The sequence below is a fragment of the Onychostruthus taczanowskii genome, unplaced genomic scaffold (genome assembly GCF_017590055.1).
Source record: "Onychostruthus taczanowskii isolate IOZ18803 unplaced genomic scaffold, ASM1759005v1 scaffold451, whole genome shotgun sequence".
Taxonomy (NCBI): Eukaryota; Metazoa; Chordata; class Aves; order Passeriformes; family Passeridae; genus Onychostruthus; species Onychostruthus taczanowskii.
This window is the reverse complement of record NW_024502026.1, coordinates 1-20,932: the sequence shown is the minus strand read 5'-3', so window position 1 is coordinate 20,932 and position 20,932 is coordinate 1. Positions and strand designations below refer to the sequence as shown.

The 20,932-nt window shown below is 49.7% G+C and overlaps 1 protein-coding gene across 1 annotated transcript; it reads right to left on the bottom strand.

Moving 5' to 3' along the window:
- Positions 1-197: 197 nt before the first annotated feature.
- Positions 198-19,482, bottom strand: LOC121341204 (nuclear receptor coactivator 1-like; the record flags this gene model as incomplete). Its single annotated transcript, XM_041414546.1, has 9 exons — positions 198-320; positions 4,426-5,623; positions 6,832-6,979; positions 9,015-9,155; positions 9,612-9,665; positions 11,898-12,038; positions 12,478-12,657; positions 13,257-13,434; positions 19,388-19,482. Coding segments are annotated over 9 exons (2,258 nt in total), but the record flags the coding sequence as incomplete, so codon positions are not given.
- Between the last annotated feature and the right edge of the window lie 1,450 nt (positions 19,483-20,932).

Below are 20,932 nucleotides of genomic sequence, written 5' to 3'. Positions count from 1 at the left end.
ATGGGAAAAATTAGGGGAAAATGGGGAGAAAATCGGGGAAAACGGGAAAAATCCCCGGCACAAATCCAACATCTGAACCCCAAAGGCCACGGAAATCTCGGAGGCCGCCGGGGTCCCGGGTGGGGCTGTGAGCCCCCTGCTGCCATTTGCAGGCGCGGAATTCCCGGATTTTTGGGATTTCTGGGAATGGCGGGAGCCGCCGTACCCGAGGGGGCTCTGGCGGCGGCGTCGCTCCGCTCCAGGCTGGAAATGGCGGCAACGGGAGCGGGTTTCTCCAGGGAAGGGAGGAGCTGATCCAGCTGCTCCAGCTCGGCCGAGAACTGCGGGGAAGAAGGAGAAGATGTGGGATTAGCCGGGGAAAAAAATTGGGAGAAGGTAGGAGAACGTCTGGGATCGGGTGGGAACGTCTTGGGATGTCCGCTCAATCCCGAGTCCCGGATCCCAAGGAATGCTTGGAGCACCTGAAGAACTTGGGATTGGAGCGGGATGGGATCAAATCCCAACCAAACCACTCTGGAACTTTGGGATTCCATGGGAATGGGAAGGAAAATCCAGGAGAATTCCCCAGAAAATCTTCAGGAACTCCCAAGGAAATCTTGGAGCACCTCAAGATCTTGGGCTTGGAGCGGGATGGGATCGAATCTCCACAAATCCCACCCAAACCTTTCCAGAACTTTGGGATTCCATGGGAATGGGAAGCAAAATCCAGGAGAATTCCCAGAAAATCTTTGGGAACATCCAAGGAATCTTGGAGAACCTCAAGATCTTGGGATTGGAGCGGGATGGGACCAAACCTCCACAAATCCCACCCAAACCACTCTGGAACTTTGGGATTCCATGGGAATGGGAAGCAAAAGCCAGCAGAATTCCCAGAAAGTCTTCAGGAATGCCCAAACAAAACTTGGAGAACCTCAAGATCTTGGGATTGGAACGGGATGGGATCGAACCTCCCCAAATCCCACCCAAACCCTTCTGGATCTCCGGGATTCCACGGGATGCAAAATCCTGGAGAATTCCCAGAAAATCCTTGGGAATAGCCAAGGAAATCTTGGAATTACGGGATTGGAGCGGGATGGGATCAAAGATTACGAACTCCACCCAAAACCATTCCGGATCTCCAGGATTCCATGGGAATGGGAAGCAAAATCCAAAAGAATTCCCAAAAAGTCTTCAGGAATGCCCAAGGAAATCTTGGAGAACGTCAAGATCTTGGGATTGGAGGGGGATGGGATTGAATGTCCACAAATCCCACCCAAACCATTCCGGATCTCCAGGATACCATAGGAAGCAAAATCCCAGAGAATTCCTATAGAATCTTTGGGAATGCCCAAGGAAATCTTGGAATTATGGGATTGGAGAGGGATGGGATCAAATCTCCACAAATCCCACCCAAACCACTCTGGAACTTTGGGATTCCACGGGAATGGGACGCAAAATTCAGTATTCACAGAAAATCCTTGGGAATAGCCAAGGAAATCTTGGAGCACCTCAAGAACTTGGGCTTGGAGCGGGATGGGATCGAATCTCCACAAATCCCACCCAACCCTTTCCAGAACTTTGGGATTCCATGGGAATGGGAAGCAAAATCCAGGAGAATTCCCAGAAAATCTTTGGGAACTCCCAAGGAAATCTTGGAGCACCTCAAGATCTTGGGCTTGGAGCGGGATGGGATCGAACCTCCCCAAATCCCACCCAAACCCTTCTGGACCTCCAGGATTCCACAGGAAGCCAAATCCCAGAGAATTCCCTGAAAACCTTTGGAAATGCCCAAGGAAATCTTGGAGCACCTGAAATTTGGGATTGGAGCAGGATGGGATCGAACCTCCACAAATCCCACCCAAACCACTCTGGAACTTTGGGATTCCATGGGAATGGGAAGCAAAATCCAAGAGAATTCCCAAAACATCTTTGGGAATGCCCAAGGAAATCTTGGAATCTTGGGATTGGAATGGGACAGGATCAAAGCTCCACAAATCCCCCCCAAACTATTAAAAAAAAAAAAATTCCAAAGAAAATCCAGCTTTTCTTGGGATGTCCACTCAATCCCGAGTCCCGGATCCCAAGGAAATCTTGGAGCACCTCAAGGTCTTGGGACTGGAGCGGGATGGGATCAAACCTCCACAAATCCCACCCAAACCTTTCCAGAACTTTGGGATTCCACGGGAATGGGACGCAAAATTCAGAATTCACAGAAAATCCTTGGGAATAGCCAAGGAAATCTTGGAATTATGGGATTGGAGTGGGATGGGATCAAAGATTACAAACTCCACCCAAACCATTCCAGAACTTTGGGATTCCATGGGAATGGGAAGCAAAATCCAGCAGAATTCCCAGAAAGTCTTCAGGAATGCCCAAACAAATCTTGGAGAACCTCAAGATCTTGGGATTGCAACAGGACAGGATCGAACCTCCCCAAATCCCACCCAAACCATTCCGGATCTCTGGGATTCCACGAGAAGCAAAATCCTGGAGAATTCCCAGAGAATCTTTGGGAATAGCCAAGGAAATCTTGGAGCACCTGAAATTTGGGATTGGAGCAGGATGGGATCGAATGTCCATAAATCCCACCCAAACCACGCTGGAACTTTGGGATTCCATGGGAATGGGACGCAAAATCCAAGAGAATTCCCAAATCGTCTTTGGGAATGCCCAAGGAAATCTTGGAGCACCTCAAGATCTTGGGCTTGGAGCGGCATGGGATCGAACCTCCCCAAATCCCGCCCAAACCATTCCGGATCTCCGGGATTCCACGGGATGCAAAATCCTGGAGAATTCCCAGAAAATCCTTGGGAATAGCCAAGGAAATCTTGGAATTACAGGATTGGAGCGGGATGGGATCAAAGATTACGAACTCCACCCAAAACCATTCCGGATCTCCAGGATTCCATGGGAATGGGAAGCAAAAGCCAGCAGAATTCCCAGAAAGTCTTCAGGAATGCCCAAACAAAACTTGGAGAACCTCAAGATCTTGGGATTGGAGCGGGACGGGATCGAATCTCCACAAATCCCACCCAAACCACTCTGGAACTTTGGGATTCCATGGGAATGGGAAGCAAAATCCAAGAGAATTCCCAAAACGTCTTTGGGAATGCCCAAGGAAATCTTGGAATCTTGGGATTGGAATGGGACAGGATCAAAGCTCCACAAATCCCACCCAAACTATTAAAAAAAAAAAAATTCCAAAGAAAATCCAGCTTTTCTTGGGATGTCCACTCAATCCCGAGTCCCGGATCCCAAGGAAATCTTGGAGCACCTCAAGGTCTTGGGACTGGAGCGGGATGGGATCAAACCTCCACAAATCCCACCCAAACCTTTCCAGAACTTTGGGATTCCACGGGAATGGGACGCAAAATTCAGAATTCACAGAAAATCCTTGGGAATAGCCAAGGAAATCTTGGAATTATGGGATTGGAGTGGGATGGGATCAAAGATTACAAACTCCACCCGAACCATTCCAGAACTTTGGGATTCCATGGGAATGGGAAGCAAAATCCAGGAGAATTCCCAGAAAATCTTTGGGAACATCCAAGGAAATCTTGGAGCACCTCAAGATCTTGGGATTGGAGCGGGACGGGATCGAATCTCCACAAATCCCACCCAAACCTTTCCAGAACTTTGGGATTCCATGGGAATGAGAAGCAAAATCCTGGAGAATTCCCAGAAAATCTTCAGGAACTCCCAAGGAAATCTTGGAGAACCTCAAGGTCTTGGGATTGGAGCAGGATGGGATCGAACCTCCACAAATCCCACCCAAACTATTAAAAAAAAAAAAATTCCAAAGAAAATCCAGCTTTTCTTGGGATGTCCACTCAATCCCGAGTCCCGGATCCCAAGGAAATCTTGGAGCACCTCAAGGTCTTGGGATTGGAGCAGGATGGGATCGAACCTCCCCAAATCCCACCCAAAGCCTTCTGGACCTCCAGCATTCCACAGGAAGCCAAATCCCAGAGAATTCCTATAGAATCTTTGGGAATGCCCAAGGAAATCTTGGAGCACCTCAAGGTCTTGGGATTGGAGCAGGATGGGATCGAACCTCCCCAAATCCCACCCAAAGCCTTCTGGACCTCCAGCATTCCACAGGAAGCCAAATCCCAGAGAATTCCTATAGAATCTTTGGGAATGCCCAAGGAAATCTTGGAGCACCTCAAGGTCTTGGGATTGGAGCAGGATGGGATCGAACCTCCCCAAATCCCACCCAAAGCCTTCTGGACCTCCAGCATTCCACAGGAAGCCAAATCCCAGAGAATTCCTATAGAATCTTTGGGAATGCCCAAGGAAATCTTGGAGCACCTCAAGGTCTTGGGATTGGAGCAGGATGGGATCGAACCTCCCCAAATCCCACCCAAAGCCTTCTGGACCTCCAGCATTCCACAGGAAGCCAAATCCCAGAGAATTCCCACAAAACCCGGCTTCTCCCCCACCCACCTGTCCCGGCGCCTCCATCTTGACCTCGTCGGCGGCGGGAATTTTGGGAACGGCGGCCGGCGCGGCAGGGCACGGCTCGGCGGCCTCGCCCTTCTCCACCTTGACCTTGACGTCGTCCAGGCTGAGCGCCGGCGCCGCCGGCTCCTTCTCGTCCTTATCCAGCAGGTACCGGAGCAGCTGGTGATCCTTGGACTCCTTCTTCTTCTCCGCCTCCGCCATGCCGGAATTCCCGCCGGAACTGCCGCCGCCGGAATTCTCCTTCTTGTCCTGCTCGGCGGCCAGGGCGGGGATGTCGGAGGGGCTGCCCTCCTGCAGCAGCCGGTGCAGGATTTTGTGGCGCTCCGTCAGCGAGCTGTGCGAGGACGGGCACGCCGGCGCCGGGCCGGGATTCCCGGGAATGCCGGCGCACGCCAGGGAATCCTTGGAGCTGGTGTCGGCGTCGGCGTGGTGCCGCAGCTGCTGCTCGGCCGTGCTGGCCAGCAGCTGCACCAGCCGGTGGCTCGTGCCTTGGGGACACTTCCCGCCGTCCCCTCCCTCGGATCCGTGCGGCATTCCCGGCTCCGGGGTTTTCTCGGAGCCACCGCCGCCGTCCCCTTGGATCATCTCGCCGAGGATGGAGGAGATTTCCTTGGCGTCCTTGGCGTCGGATTTGCCGCCCACGCGGCCGGGGGAGTTCTGGGAGCTTGGCTGCCTCAAAAATCCCGGGTTTGCCGGAGGCTCCGGAAGCGCCGAGTTGACGGGAGCGTTGGGAAAAGGCCGGGAATTCCCGGAGGAGGAGGAAGAGGAAGAGGAGGAGGAAGATGAGGAGGAAGCCGGGGAGTGCATGGATGGCGAGAAGGGATTGCCGGGAGGAGCTCGGGATCTGGGAATCAAGCCCGGGCTCCCGCGGTGCCGCGGCGACAGGAATTGCGGCGCCGGAATTCCGGGGCTGTTCATGGGGGAGCTGCCGTGGGACAAAGGGTGGGAATTGCCGGGAGTTTGGCTTAAGGCAACGTTGGATCCCAGAGGATTCCCGAAATTGGCTTGGCCCGAGGCGGAATTCCCGGGGTGAGCGGAGGGCGCGGCCATGACGGCGCCGTTGGATGGAGGGAGGGAAGGCGGCAGCGCCATTCCCGGCGCCGGAGGAACGTTGGGATTCACCCTGGGAATGGCCAGGCCCGGGCCGGGGGCGTCCTGGGGGGAGAGAATTCCATGATCCCTGTGGGGAAAAAAAAACAAACGTGGGAAAATCTGGTTTTTCCCGGTTTTTGGTGTTCCTCCAAGCAGTTTCGGCAGCAGGAATCCCAAAAAATTTCCCTGCGTGGAATTCCGGCTGCTCCAAGGTTTTCTCAGGGTTGGGAATTATCAAATCCTGCTCCAATGGCAGAAAGGATCCCAAAATTTCCCTGCTTGGAATTCCGGCTGCTCCAAGCCTTTCTCCAGCTCTGGAATTCCCAGATCAGCATTCCCACCATCCCAGCCCCATCATGATGGGAAAAGTTTTCCCAAATTTTTTGGGCCATTCCAGGATTCTCTGGACCCATTCCAGCAGCTCCAGAGGAACATTTTTCCTGGGAATTCTGACAGAAATCTTTGGGAGGGGAAGATCCTGATCCTGCTCCCGATCCCGATCCCAATCCCAATCCCAATCCTAGTCCTGATTACAATCCTAATTCCGATCCCAATTCCAGTCCAGATTCCAATCCTAATTCTAATTCCAATCCCAATCCCAATTCTAATTCCAACCTCGATCCCAGTTCCAATTCTAATTCCAATCTCGATCCCAGTTCCAATTCTAATTCCAATCACGATCCAAATCCCAGTCCCTATCCTAAACCTAATCCTAATTCCAATCCAAATCCCAATCCAAATCTCAATCCCAATGCCAACCCTAATCCCAATTCCAGACCCAATCCCCAACCCAATCCTGATCCAAATTCCAATTCCAATCCTGATCCCAAACCCTATTATAATTCCAATCCTGATCCCAATTCTAATCCTGATCCCAATCATAATCCCAATCCCAATCCGATCCCTAAAACTAATCCCAATTCCTATCCCAATCCCAATCCCAATCCTAATCCAATCCCAACCCCAACGAGCCCTGAGGACCCAGGGAATGCCTGGATGAGCTCGAGGCCAGATTTCCAGGAAAAATTCCTCCCCCAGAGCATGAAAACCTCCAGAAAATTTTCCTAAGGAAACACCAAAATTCCCAAAACCGCCAGAATTCCAGGAAAAACTCAAAAGAGGGGAAAAAAAGAAGGAAAAAAACCCCACAAAGCCGGAAAAACCCAGGGCGGGATCAGCGCCTGGCGCTTCATCCCTGCCCCTCTCCGGGTGATTCCCGGTGCCGGAATTCCATGGAATTCCGTGGGATTTGATGGAATTCCATGGAATTCCGAGGGATTGCTGGGAATTCCGTACCTGTCGATGACATGGATGCCCATGATGAAGGGCTGCAGCTCCGGGCTTGAGGGGTAGCAGAGCTTGCACTTGGTGTGGGCGCTCAGCACGGAGCCGTCGCTCAGCGTGAAGCGGTACGAGGGGCTGAAGGCCGTGCCCCGAGTCATCACTGGGGAGAAACACACAGAATTCCAGGGGAAAATATGGAAAAATCATGGAAAACCCCGAGAAAATCCCAAGAAAATCCTAAAAATATCGATAGGATAAAGGGACATCCAGCACGGAGCCGTCGCTCAGCGTGAACGGGACAAGGGGCTGAGGGTGGAGCTGGGACCATCACTGAGGGGAAAATCACAGAATTCCAGGGAAAAACATGGAAAAATCTCGAAAAAATCCTGAAAAAATCCCAATCCGATCCCAAAAACCCAAATTCAATGGAAATCTGAGCCCAAAAACCCCAAACGGGCCCAGGGAGGATCAGCACGGAGCTGTCGCTCAGCGTGAGGGCGATGAGGGCCTGAAGGCCGTGCCGGGGTCATCTCTGAGGGGAAAAAACTCAGAATTCCAGGAAAATCCTGGGAAAATCCCAAGAAAATCCTGAAAAGCTCCCAATCCAGTCAAACAACACCCAATTCAATGGGAATCTGATCCCAAAAACCTCAATAGGGCACAGAGGATGAGCACGGAGCCGTCACTCAGCGTGAGGGCCTGAAGGCCGTGGCGGGGTCATCTCTGAGGGGAAAAAACTCAGAATTCCAGGAAAATATGGAAAATATCCCAAGAAAATCCTGAAAAGCTCCCAATCCAGTCAAACAACACCCAATTCAACGGAAATCTGATCCCCAAAACCCCAAAAGGGCACAGAGAGGATCAGCATGGAGCCGTTGGTCAGAGTGAAGCCAGCAAGGGGCTGAAAGCCGTGCCGGGGTCATCACTGAGGGGAAAAAACTCAGAATTCCAGGAAAATCCTTGGAAAATCCCAAGAAAATCCTTAAGAAGTCTCAAGAAAATCCTGACAAAATCCCAATCCGATCCCAAAAACCCAAATTCAATGGAAATCTGAGCCCAAAAACCCCAAACGGGCCCAGGGAGGATCAGCACGGAGCTGTCGCTCAGCGTGAGGGCGATGAGGGCCTGAAGGCCGTGCCGGGGTCATCTCTGAGGGGAAAAAACTCAGAATTCCAGGAAAATCCTAGGAAAATCCTGAAAAACTCCCAGTCCAATCAAACAACACCCAATTCAATGAGAATCTGATCCCAAAAACCCCAAAAGGGCACAGAGAGGATGAGCACGGAGCCATCGCTCAGAGCGAGGCCAGCAAGGGGCTGAAGGCCATGCTGGGGTCATCACTGAGGGGAAAAAACTCAGAATTCCAGGAAAATCCCAAGAAAATCCCAAGAAAATCCTGAAAAGCTCCCAATCCAGTCAAACAACACCCAATTCAATGGGAATCTGATCCCAAAAACCTCAATAGGGCACAGAGGATGAGCACGGAGCCGTCACTCAGCGTGAGGGCCTGAAGGCCGTGGCGGGGTCATCTCTGAGGGGAAAAAACTCAGAATTCCAGGAAAATCCCAAGAAAATCCCAAGAAAATCCTGAAAAATCCCATTCCAATGAAAATCTGATCCCAAAAACCCCAAAAGGGCACAGAGAGGATGAGCACGGAGCCATCACTCAGAGCGAGGCCAGCAAGGGGCTGAAGGCCATGCTGGGGTCATCTCTGAGGGGAAAAAACTCAGAATTCCAGGAAAATCCTAGGAAAATCCTGAAAAACTCCCAGTCCAATCAAACAACACCCAATTCAATGAGAATCTGATCCCAAAAACCCCAAAAGGGCACAGAGGATGAGCACGGAGCCATCACTCAGTGTGAAAGGAACAAGGAGCTGAGGGTGGTCATCACTGAGGGGAAACACACAGAATTCCAAGGAAAAACATGGAAAAACCCCATCAAAATCCCTCAACGATCCCAAAACCCCACCACCACCCACAAAATAAACATCTTACCATCACCACCTCCCGAAAAAAAACCCCAAACCCACCCAAAAAAAACACAAACCCCACACACCGACCCCGCCAAAACAACGGCGCCATTTTCTCCTCCTCTTCCCAACCCACGGCGGGAACAAAAAAACCCGGAATGCGGGGATTTTTCGGGATTTTTCCCAAGGAGAAGATTCCTGGGGGGAAAAGGCAGCAGGTACCTTCCTGAAAGAGCTGCTTGGCGTAGGAGGGCTCGCGGCCCTGGGGCTGGAAGAAGGCGTAGATGCATTTCCGCACCAGATCCTCCCAGCCCGTCCGGCCGGCGGCGCGCAGCGAGCTGGTGTCGATGGAGATGATTTTTCCTGGGAAAAGGAGCGGGAGGAAAGGGGATTTGGGGGGATTTGGGGGATTTGGGGGAGTTGGGAGCGAGGGATGGGTGGAGGAGGTTGGGGGGGTGGGGTGGGAATGGGATGGGGTTGAGGGTCTGTGGAGCTCATCCCAAACTATTCCGGGATTCTGGGATCCGGGATGGATCAATAATCCATCCCCAGGGATTTTTATGGAATTCAGGGATGGGAAAGGGAAGGGAGATCCCTGAGATTCCAAAGGAATTCCTGAAATTCCTTCCTGGAGGGGAGTCAGGATGGGGATGGATCCAATGGCAGGCTGGGAGAGCTGGGAATGGAGGGAAGTCCCTGGGAAAAGGGGAGGAATTTGGGAAGGAATTCCCGGCTGGGCTGGAATTCCCAGAGAATCCCTGGGAGTGTCCAAGGAGGGGTAGCAGAGCTTGCACTTGGTGTGGGCGCTCAGCACGGAGCCGTCGCTCAGCGTGAAGCGGTACGAGGGGCTGAAGGCCGTGCCCCGAGTCATCACTGGGGAGAAACACACAGAATTCCAGGGGAAAATATGGAAAAATCATGGAAAACCCCGAGAAAATCCCAAGAAAATCCTAAAAATATCGATAGGATAAAGGGACACCCAGCACAGAGCCGTCGCTCAGCGTGAACGGGACAAGGGGCTGAGGGGGGAGCTGGGACCATCACTGAGGGGAAAATCACAGAATTCCAGGGAAAAACATGGAAAAATCTCGAAAAAATCCTGAAAAAATCCCAATCCGATCCCAAAAACCCAAATTCAATGGAAATCTGAGCCCAAAAACCCCAAACGGGCCCAGGGAGGATCAGCACGGAGCTGTCGCTCAGCGTGAGGGCGATGAGGGCCTGAAGGCCGTGCCGGGGTCATCTCTGAGGGGAAAAAACTCAGAATTCCAGGAAAATCCTGGGAAAATCCCAAGGAAATCCTGAAAAATCCCAATCCAATGAAAATCTGATCCCAAAAACCCCAAAAGGGCACAGAGAGGATGAGCACGGAGCCATCGCTCAGAGCGAGGCCAGCAAGGGGCTGAAGGCCATGCTGGGGTCATCACTGAGGGGAAAAAACTCAGAATTCCAGGAAAATCCTGGGAAAATCCCAAGAAAATCCTGAAAAGCTCCCAATCCAGTCAAACAACACCCAATTTAATGGGAATCTGATCCCAAAAACCCCAACAGGGTCCAGAGAGGGTCAGCATGGAGCCGTCACTCAGCGTGAGGGCCTGAAGGCCGTGGCGGGGTCATCTCTGAGGGGAAAAAACTCAGAATTCCAGGAAAATATGGAAAATCCCAAGAAAATCCTGAAAAACTCCCAATCCAATCAAACAACACCCAATCCAATGGAAATTTGATCCCAGAAACCCCAAAAGGACCCAGGGAGGATCAGCACAGAGCCATCGCTCAGAGTGAAGCCAGCAAGGGGCTGAAGGCCATGCTGGGGTCATCTCTGAGGGGAAAAAACTCAGAATTCCAGGAAAATCCTGGGAAAATCCCAAGGAAATCCTGAAAAATCCCAATCCAATGAAAATCTGATCCCAAAAACCCCAAAAGGGCACAGAGAGGATGAGCACGGAGCCATCGCTCAGAGCGAGGCCAGCAAGGGGCTGAAGGCCATGCTGGGGTCATCTCTGAGGGGAAAAAACTCAGAATTCCAGGAAAATCCTTGGAAAATCCCAAGAAAATCCTTAAGAAGTCTCAAGAAAATCCTGACAAAATCCCAATCCGATCCCAAAAACCCAAATTCAATAAAAATCTGAACCCAAAAACCCCAAAAGGACCCAGTGAGGATCAGCACGGAGCTGTCGCTCGGCGTGAGGGCGATGAGGGCCTGAAGGCCGTGCCGGGGTCATCACTGAGGGGAAAAAACCTCAGAATTCCAAAAGAATCCTGGGAAAATCCCAAGAAAATCCTGAAAAGCTCCCAATCCAGTCAAACAACACCCAATTTAATGGGAATCTGATCCCAAAAACCCCAACAGGGTCCAGAGAGGGTCAGCATGGAGCCGTCATTCAGCATGAGGGCCTGAAGGCCGTGCCAGGGTCATCTCTGAGGGGAAAAAACTCAGAATTCCAGGAAAATCCTGGGAAAATCCCAAGAAAATCCTGAAAAACTCCCAATCCAGTCAAACAACACCCAATTCAACGGAAATCTGATCCCCAAAACCCCAAAAGGGCACAGAGAGGATCAGCATGGAGCCGTTGGTCAGAGTGAAGCCAGCAAGGGGCTGAAAGCCGTGCCGGGGTCATCACTGAGGGGAAAAAACTCAGAATTCCAGGAAAATCCTAGGAAAATCCTGAAAAACTCCCAGTCCAATCAAACAACACCCAATTCAATGAGAATCTGATCCCAAAAACCCCAAAAGGGCACAGAGGATGAGCACGGAGCCATCACTCAGTGTGAAAGGAACAAGGAGCTGAGGGTGGTCATCACTGAGGGGAAACACACAGAATTCCAAGGAAAAACATGGAAAAACCCCATCAAAATCCCTCAACGATCCCAAAACCCCACCACCACCCACAAAATAAACATCTTACCATCACCACCTCCCGAAAAAAAACCCCAAACCCACCCAAAAAAAACCACAAACCCCACACACCGACCCCGCCAAAACAACGCCGCCATTTTCTCCTCCTCTTCCCAACCCGCGGCGGGAACGGAAAAAACCCGGAATGCGGGGATTTTTTGGGATTTTTCCCAAGGAGAAGATTCCTGGGGGGAAAAGGCAGCGGGTACCTTCCTGAAAGAGCTGCTTGGCGTAGGAGGGCTCGCGGCCCTGGGGCTGGAAGAAGGCGTAGATGCATTTCCGCACCAGATCCTCCCAGCCCGTCCGGCCGGCGGCGCGCAGCGAGCTGGTGTCGATGGAGATGATTTTTCCTGGGAAAAGGAGCGGGAGGAAAGGGGATTTGGGGGGATTTGGGGGATTTGGGGGAGTTGGGAGCGAGGGATGGGTGGAGGAGGTTGGGGGGGTGGGGTGGGAATGGGATGGGGTTGAGGGTCTGTGGAGCTCGTCCCAAACCATTCCGGGATTCCCCACCTTCCCCCTCCTCCTGGAAGGCGCGGGGCTGGCTGACGGTGAAGCACTGCATGGCCTCCGAGCCCCCAATCCAAATCCCAATCCCAAATGCCAAACCCCAGATTCCCGGGAATGTTCCCCACCTTCCCCCTCCTCCTGGAAGGCGCGGGGCTGGCTGACGGTGAAGCACTGCATGGCCTCCGAGCCCCCAATCCCAAACCCAACCCCATCCCAACCCAAATCCCAATCCCAATCCCAATCCCAAATCCCAGATCCCAGATTCCCGGGAATGTTCCCCACCTTCCCCCTCCTCCTGGAAGGCGCGGGGCTGGCTGACGGTGAAGCACTGCATGGCCTCGTAGCGCTGCCGCAGCTCCGCCTGCTCCGCGCCCGCCTCGTCCGGCGGCCGCACCAGCATCCGGCACTGGAAGGTGTGGCTGCCGCGCCGCGCCGGCTCCTGCGGCCACGGCACCCCGTTCACTGGGAAAAACAGGGAAAAACGGGAATTGGGGACGTGGGAGTGATCCCTAATCATGGAATTCCCAAAGATCCCCGGGATCCGTGGCCCCTGCAGCAGCATCCGGCACTGGAAGGCGTGGCTGCCGCGCCGCGCCGGCTCCTGCGGCCACGGCACCCCGTTCACTGGGAAAAACAGGGAAAAACGGGAATTGGGGACGTGCGAGTGATCCCTAATCATGGAATTGTGGAATTCCCAAAGATCTCTGGGATTCGAGGAACTGTGATGGGAACAATCCACATGGAATTGCCGAAGATAATAAGCACGCAATAAAAATAAAAATGAGAGTAGTGAATAATAATATAAATAAATAAACACAAAAATAATGAAATATCAATAAAAATAAAAGAAATATAAACTAAACAAAAAATAAAAGTAAATAAAATACACATAGAGATAAAAATAAAGATATAAATAAACATTAAATAAAATTTCAATAAATTTTTAAAATTAACGACCCCCCCACCCCCAATCCCTGCCTCCATTCCCAAATTTCCCCGGATTTTCCCAAATTTCCCCGAATTTCCCGCCATTCTCCCGGATTTCGCGGGGTGTGCCGTACCCAGGGATTTGGGGAGCAGGTTCTTGACGAACTCGGCGTGGTCGCCCACGTGCAGGATGCTGTACACGCTGGAGTTCATCAGCTCCTCCTGCCCGTAGCCCAGGTAGCCCGTCACGTTCTCCGACACGAACACGATGCGGCCCTCGCGGTTCACCACGAAGAAGAACCCATCTAGAGCCTGGAAACGGGAAAAATTCCAAGGTTTTATCCCAAATATCCCAAAAACAGGAAAAATTCCAAGGTTTTATCCCAAATATCCCATCACGTTCTCCGACACGAACACGATGCGGCCCTCGCGGTTCACCACGAAGAAGAACCCGTCCAGAGCCTGGAAACAGGAAAAATTCCAAGGTTTTATCCCAAATATCCCAAAAACGGGAGAAATTCCAAGGTTTTATCGCAAATATCCCGTCACGTTCTCCGAAACAAACACGATGCGCCCCTCGCGGTTCACCACGAAGAAGAACCCGTCCAGAGCCTGGGAACGGGAAAAATTCCAAGGTTTTATCCCAAATATCCCAAAAACGGGAGAAATTCCAAGGTTTTATCCTAAATATCCTGAAAACGGGAAAAAATTCCAAGGTTTTATCCTAAATATCACAAAAACAGGCAAGAATTCCAATATTTTATTGCAAATATCCCATCACGTTCTCCAACACAAACACGATGCGCCCCTTGCGGTTCACCACAAAGAAGAACCCGAAAAATGGGAAAGAATTCCAAGGTTTTATCTCAAATATCTCGAAAATGGGGAAAAATTTCAAGATTTTATCTCAACTATCCCAAAAATGGGAAAGAATTCCAAGGTTTTATCCCAAATATCCCAAAAACGGGCAAGAATTCCAAGGTTTTATCCTAAATATCACAAAAACAGGGGAAAAATGCAAGGTTTTATCCCACATATCCTGTCACGTTCTCCGACACGAACACGAGGCGGCCCTCGCGGTTCACCACAAAGAAGAACCCGTCCAGCACCAGGGAACAGGAAAAATTCCAAGGTTTTATCCCAAATATCCCAAAAACGGGAAAAAATTCCAAGGTTTTATCCCAAATATCCAATCATGTTCTCCAACACGAACGCGATCCAATCCTCCTGGCTGAACATGAAGAAAAATCCATCCAGGGCTTGGAACACAAAAGAATTCCAAGGTTTTATCCTGAATATCCCAGAAATGGGAAAGAATTCCAAGGTTTTATCTCAAATATCACAAAATGGGAAAGAATTCCAAGGATCTATCTCAAATATCCCAAAAACGGGCAAGAATTCCAAGGTTTTATCCCAAATATCACGAAAATGGGAAAGAACTCCAAGGTTTTATCCCAAATATCATGAAAATGGGAAAGAATTCCAAGGTTCTATCTCAAATATCCCAAAAAATGGGAAAGAATTCCAAGGTTTTATCTCAAATATCTCGAAAATGGGGAAAAATTTCAAGATTTTATCTCAACTATCCCAAAAATGGGAAAGAATTCCAAGGTTTTATCCCAAATATCCCAAAAACGGGCAAGAATTCCAAGGTTTTATCCTAAATATCACAAAAACAGGGGAAAAATGCAAGGTTTTATCCCACATATCCTGTCACGTTCTCCGACACGAACACGAGGCGGCCCTCGCGGTTCACCACAAAGAAGAACCCGTCCAGCACCAGGGAACAGGAAAAATTCCAAGGTTTTATCCCAAATATCCCAAAAACGGGAAAAAATTCCAAGGTTTTATCCCAAATATCCAATCATGTTCTCCAACACGAACGCGATCCAATCCTCCTGGCTGAACATGAAGAAAAATCCATCCAGGGCTTGGAACACAAAAGAATTCCAAGGTTTTATCCTGAATATCCCAAAAATGGGAAAGAATTCCAAGGTTTTATCTCAAATATCTCGAAAATGGGGAAAAATTTCAAGATTTTATCTCAACTATCCCAAAAATGGGAAAGAATTCCAAGGTTTTATCCCAAATATCCCGTCACACTCTCCGACACGAACGCGATCCAACCCTCCCGGTTGAGCGTGAAGGAGAACCCTTCCAGAGCCTGGAGCAGGAATGGAATTCCAGAGAGGGATCACGGAATGAGAGGAGAATGAAATTCCAGAGGGTGTTCCTGGAGCAGGGAGGAGATTCCATGGAAAACTGGGTGGGGTCTTGAGTGTCCAGAAGGTTCCCTCAAAGCCTGGCTGGATTCCCGCTCTGGCAATTCCAGGATTCCAGTCAGGATCCAAGATCCACCTTGGTCATTCCAATGGATTCCCACGGATTTGGCTCCTTGAGTTGGAGAAGGTTCCCTCAAAGCCTGGCTAGATTCCCACTCCAGGAATTCCAGGATTCCAGCCAGGATCCAAGATCCACCTCGGTTATTCCAGGATTGGGAATCAGATCCCAGGATTCCAGCCAGGATCCAACTTCCACCTCGGTCATTCCAATCGATTCCCATGGATTTTGATCCATGAGTGTCTAGAAGGTTCCCTCAAACCTTGGCTGGATTCCCACTCTGGGAATTCCAGGATTCCACATGGGATCCAAGATCCACCTCAGTTATTCCTGGATTTGGTTCCTCACATCCCAAGATTCCAGCTGGCATCCAAGATCCACCGTGGTCATTCCAAAGAATTCCCATGGATTTGGCTCCTTGAGTGTGGAGAAGGTTCCTTCAAAACTTGGTTGGATTCCCACTCTGGGAATTCCAAGATTCCAGCCACGATCCAAGATCCACCTCAGTTATTCCTGGATTTGGCTCCTCACATCCCAAGATTCCAGCCGGGATCTAAAGTCCACCTTGGTTATTCCTGGAATTCCGCGATTCCAGCCGGGATCTAAAGTCCACCTTGGTTATTCCTGGAATTCCGCGATTCCAGCCGGGATCTAAAGTCCACCTTGGTTATTCCTGGAATTCCGCGATTCCAGCCGGGATCTAAAGTCCACCTTGGTTATTCCTGGAATTCCGCGATTCCAGCCGGGATCTAAAGTCCACCTTGGTTATTCCTGGAATTCCGCGATTCCAGCCGGGATCTAAAGTCCACCTTGGTTATTCCTGGAATTCCGCGATTCCAGCCGGGATCTAAAGTCCACCTTGGTTATTCCTGGAATTCCGCGATTCCAGCCGGGATCTAAAGTCCACCTTGGTTATTCCTGGAATTCCGCGATTCCAGCCGGGATCTAAAGTCCACCTTGGTTATTCCTGGAATTCCGCGATTCCAGCCGGGATCTAAAGTCCACCTTGGTTATTCCTGGAATTCCGCGATTCCAGCCGGGATCTAAAGTCCACCTTGGTTATTCCTGGAATTCCGCGATTCCAGCCGGGATCTAAAGTCCACCTTGGTTATTCCTGGAATTCCGCGATTCCAGCCGGGATCTAAAGTCCACCTTGGTTATTCCTGGAATTCCGCGATTCCAGCCGGGATCTAAAGTCCACCTTGGTTATTCCTGGAATTCCGCGATTCCAGCCGGGATCTAAAGTCCACCTTGGTTATTCCTGGAATTCCGCGATTCCAGCCGGGATCTAAAGTCCACCTTGGTTATTCCTGGAATTCCGCGATTCCAGCCGGGATCTAAAGTCCACCTTGGTTATTCCTGGAATTCCGCGATTCCAGCCGGGATCTAAAGTCCACCTTGGTTATTCCTGGAATTCCGCGATTCCAGCCGGGATCTAAAGTCCACCTTGGTTATTCCTGGAATTCCGCGATTCCAGCCGGGATCTAAAGTCCACCTTGGTTATTCCTGGAATTCCGCGATTCCAGCCGGGATCTAAAGTCCACCTTGGTTATTCCTGGAATTCCGCGATTCCAGCCGGGATCTAAAGTCCACCTTGGTTATTCCTGGAATTCCGCGATTCCAGCCGGGATCTAAAGTCCACCTTGGTTATTCCTGGAATTCCGCGATTCCAGCCGGGATCTAAAGTCCACCTTGGTTATTCCTGGAATTCCGCGATTCCAGCCGGGATCTAAAGTCCACCTTGGTTATTCCTGGAATTCCGCGATTCCAGCCGGGATCTAAAGTCCACCTTGGTTATTCCTGGAATTCCGCGATTCCAGCCGGGATCTAAAGTCCACCTTGGTTATTCCTGGAATTCCGCGATTCCAGCCGGGATCTAAAGTCCACCTTGGTTATTCCTGGAATTCCGCGATTCCAGCCGGGATCTAAAGTCCACCTTGGTTATTCCTGGAATTCCGCGATTCCAGCCGGGATCTAAAGTCCACCTTGGTTATTCCTGGAATTCCGCGATTCCAGCCGGGATCTAAAGTCCACCTTGGTTATTCCTGGAATTCCGCGATTCCAGCCGGGATCTAAAGTCCACCTTGGTTATTCCTGGAATTCCGCGATTCCAGCCGGGATCTAAAGTCCACCTTGGTTATTCCTGGAATTCCGCGATTCCAGCCGGGATCTAAAGTCCACCTTGGTTATTCCTGGAATTCCGCGATTCCAGCCGGGATCTAAAGTCCACCTTGGTTATTCCTGGAATTCCGCGATTCCAGCCGGGATCTAAAGTCCACCTTGGTTATTCCTGGAATTCCGCGATTCCAGCCGGGATCTAAGGTCCACCTTGGTTATTCCAATGGATTCCCATGGATTTGGCTCCTTGAGTGCAGAGAAGATTCCATGGAAGCCTGGTTAGATTCCTGCTCTGGGAATTCCAGGATTCATCGGGGTTCCAAGACGATCCTTAATTATTTATGGATTTGGGTCCTCAGATCCCAGGATTGCAGCTGGGATCAAGCAGCCACGTTGGTTATTCCTGGAATCCCAGGATTCCAGCCAGGAATCAAAGATCCACGTTGAGCTTCTCCTGGATTTGTGTCCCAGAATCCCAAGATTCCAGCCGGGATCCAAGATCCACCGCGGTCATTCCAATGGATTCCCCCGGATTTGGCTCCTTGAGTTGGAGAAGGTTCCCTCAAAGCCTGGCTGGATTCCCACTCCAGGAATTCCAGGATTCCAGCCACGATCCAAGATCCACCTCCGTTATTCCTGGACTTGAGTCCTCGAGTGTGGAGAAAATTCCATGAAAAACTGGGTGGAGTCTTGAGCGTGGAGAAGGTTCCGGCAAAGCTTGGCTTGATTCTTTCTCTGAGAATTCCAGGATTCCGCATGGGATCCAAGATCCACCGTGGTCATTCCGATGGATTACCACGGATTTGGCTCTTTGACTTGGAGAAGGTTCCCTCAAAGCCTGGCTGGCTTCCCATTTTGGGAATTCCAGGATTCCACATGGGATCCAAGATCCACCGTGGTCATTCCGATGGATTCCCATGGATTTGGCTCCTTGAGTGTCCAGAAGGTTCCAGCAAAGCTTGGCTGGATTCCCACTCTTAGAATTCCAAGATTCCAGCCACGATCCAAGATCCATCTCAGTCATTCCTGGATTTGGTTCCTCAAATCCCAACATTCCAACTGGGATCCAAGATCCACCTTGGTGATTCCCATGGATTCCCACGGATTCGGCTCCGTGAGCGTGGAGAACGTTCCCTCAAGGCCTGGCTGGATTCCTGCTCCGAGAATTCCACGATTCCAGCTGGGATCATGGATTTGGGATCTCAAATCCCAAAATTCCAACCGGGACCAAAGACCCACCTTGGTTTTTCCTGGAATGACTCCAGGTGGGATCCAAGATCCACTTTGATTATTCCTAGTCCTGGTCCTGATCCTAATCCCAACCATAATCCCAATCCCAATCCCAATCCTTCGCCTTTGGAACTCTCAGCTCCCAGAAAATCCCCCTTCCATTCCAACCCTAAACCCCAGGCATTCCAACCCTAAAACCCAGGATTAAAACCCCAAATCCCAAAATCCAAACCCTAAAACCTGGGATTAGAGCCCCAAATCCCAACATTCCAACCCTAAAACCTGGGATTAAAGCCCCCAAATCCCATAAAAACCCGGGATTAAAGACCCAAAACCCCTGGATTTGGCTCATTCCCGGTTTTCCCCTCCCCATTCCCGATTTTCCTCGGGAATTCACATTCCCAATCCAGATCCTGATCCTCATCCCAATGACAATTTTAGTCTTAATCCCAATCCTAATCCCAATCCAGTCCAATTCCTAGTTCAGAAAGCAATCCTAATCCTAATCCCAGTGCCAATCCTAATCCTGATCCTCATCCCAAGCCCTAAAACCCGGGATTAAAGCCCCCAAGCCCACCTCGAGCAGGAGCGGCCCCAGCGATTCCTTCTCGATGACGCCCTGGCTGCTGGAGGAGATGTCGGATTTTTGCACGTCGTCATCCGTGCTTTTTTCTGGGGAAAAAAACCCAAAAAATGGGAATTTTCAAATTTTCAATCCCAAATCTGTGTGAAAAAACCAAATTCAGGTTTTTTCCGGAGTTTAATTCTGTATTTGTTTGATCTCTGGCGGAATGAATCTGGGATTTCCAAAATTTTTTCTCAATTTTTCCATGAATTTTCCCGTAATTTTTCTGTAAATTTTCCATGATTTTTCCCAAATTTCCATTAATTTTTTTTTCCCAAAATTTTTGGCTATTTTTCCCAGAATTTTACCAAATTTTCCTGAATTTTCCCCCAAATTTTCACCCATTTTCCATTATTTTTCCATGAATTTAAAAAAAAATTCCCCAAATTTTTCCCTGATTTACCCAGAATTTTTCCCAATTTTTCCTGAATTTTTCCCAAATTTTCCCTGAACTTTAGCCAAATATTCCCAAAATTTTCCCCCAATTTTTTCTCCCAAATTTCCCCTGAACTTCAGCCAAATATTCCCAAAATTTTCCCCCAATTTTTTCCCAATTTCTCCAGATTTTTTCCTCTAATTTCCCCAAAATTTTCCCCAAAATTTCCCCATTTTTTCCTCAAATTTTTCTGGATTATACTCTGATTTTCTCCTGATTCTTTACCAAATTTTTCCTGAATTTTCCCCAACTTTTTCCCAAATTTGTCCTTTATTTTTCTCAATTTCTCCCCCATTTTTTCCCAAATTCTTCCTAATTTGTCTCCCATTTTTCCCAAATTTCCCCCCAGTTTTCTCTGATTTTTCCCAAGTTTTCCTTGAATTTTCCCTGATTTTTCCCAGAATTTTTCCCGAATTTCCGCCAATTTTTCCCAATCTTTCCCTGATTTCCCCCAAATTTTCCCTCAATTTTTCCCCCACTCTCCCCAATTTTCCCCCATATTTTCCCCAATTTTTCCCCAATTTTTCCCCTGTATTTTCTCCATTATTTCCCCAATTTCCCCTGAATTTTCTCAAATTTTTCCCAAAATTTTCCCCAAAATTTCCCCCAAATTTCCCATGACTTTTCCCTATACTGCCCTCAAATTTTCTCTGATTATCCCCCAACTTTTTCCTGATTTTTCCCCAAATTTCCCCCAAAATCTCCCCAATTTCTCATGGATTTTCTCTGATTTTTCCCCAATTTTTCCTCAGATTTTCCCCAATTTTTCCCCAAATTTTCCCTGACTTTTCCTCAATTTTTCCCCAAAATCTCCCCAATTTTTCCCTGATTTCCCCTATATTTCCCCTGATTTTTCCCCAATTTCTTCCTGATTTTTCCCAAATTTCCCCCAATTTCTCCCCAATTTTTCCCCCAATCTCCACAATTTTTCCCCAAATTTCCTCCAATTTTTTTCCAATTTCCCCCAAATTTCCCCCATATTTCCCCCCATATTTTCCCCAAATTTTCCCCAATTCTTCCCCAAATTTCCTCCATTTTTTCCAATTTTCCCCGAATTTTCC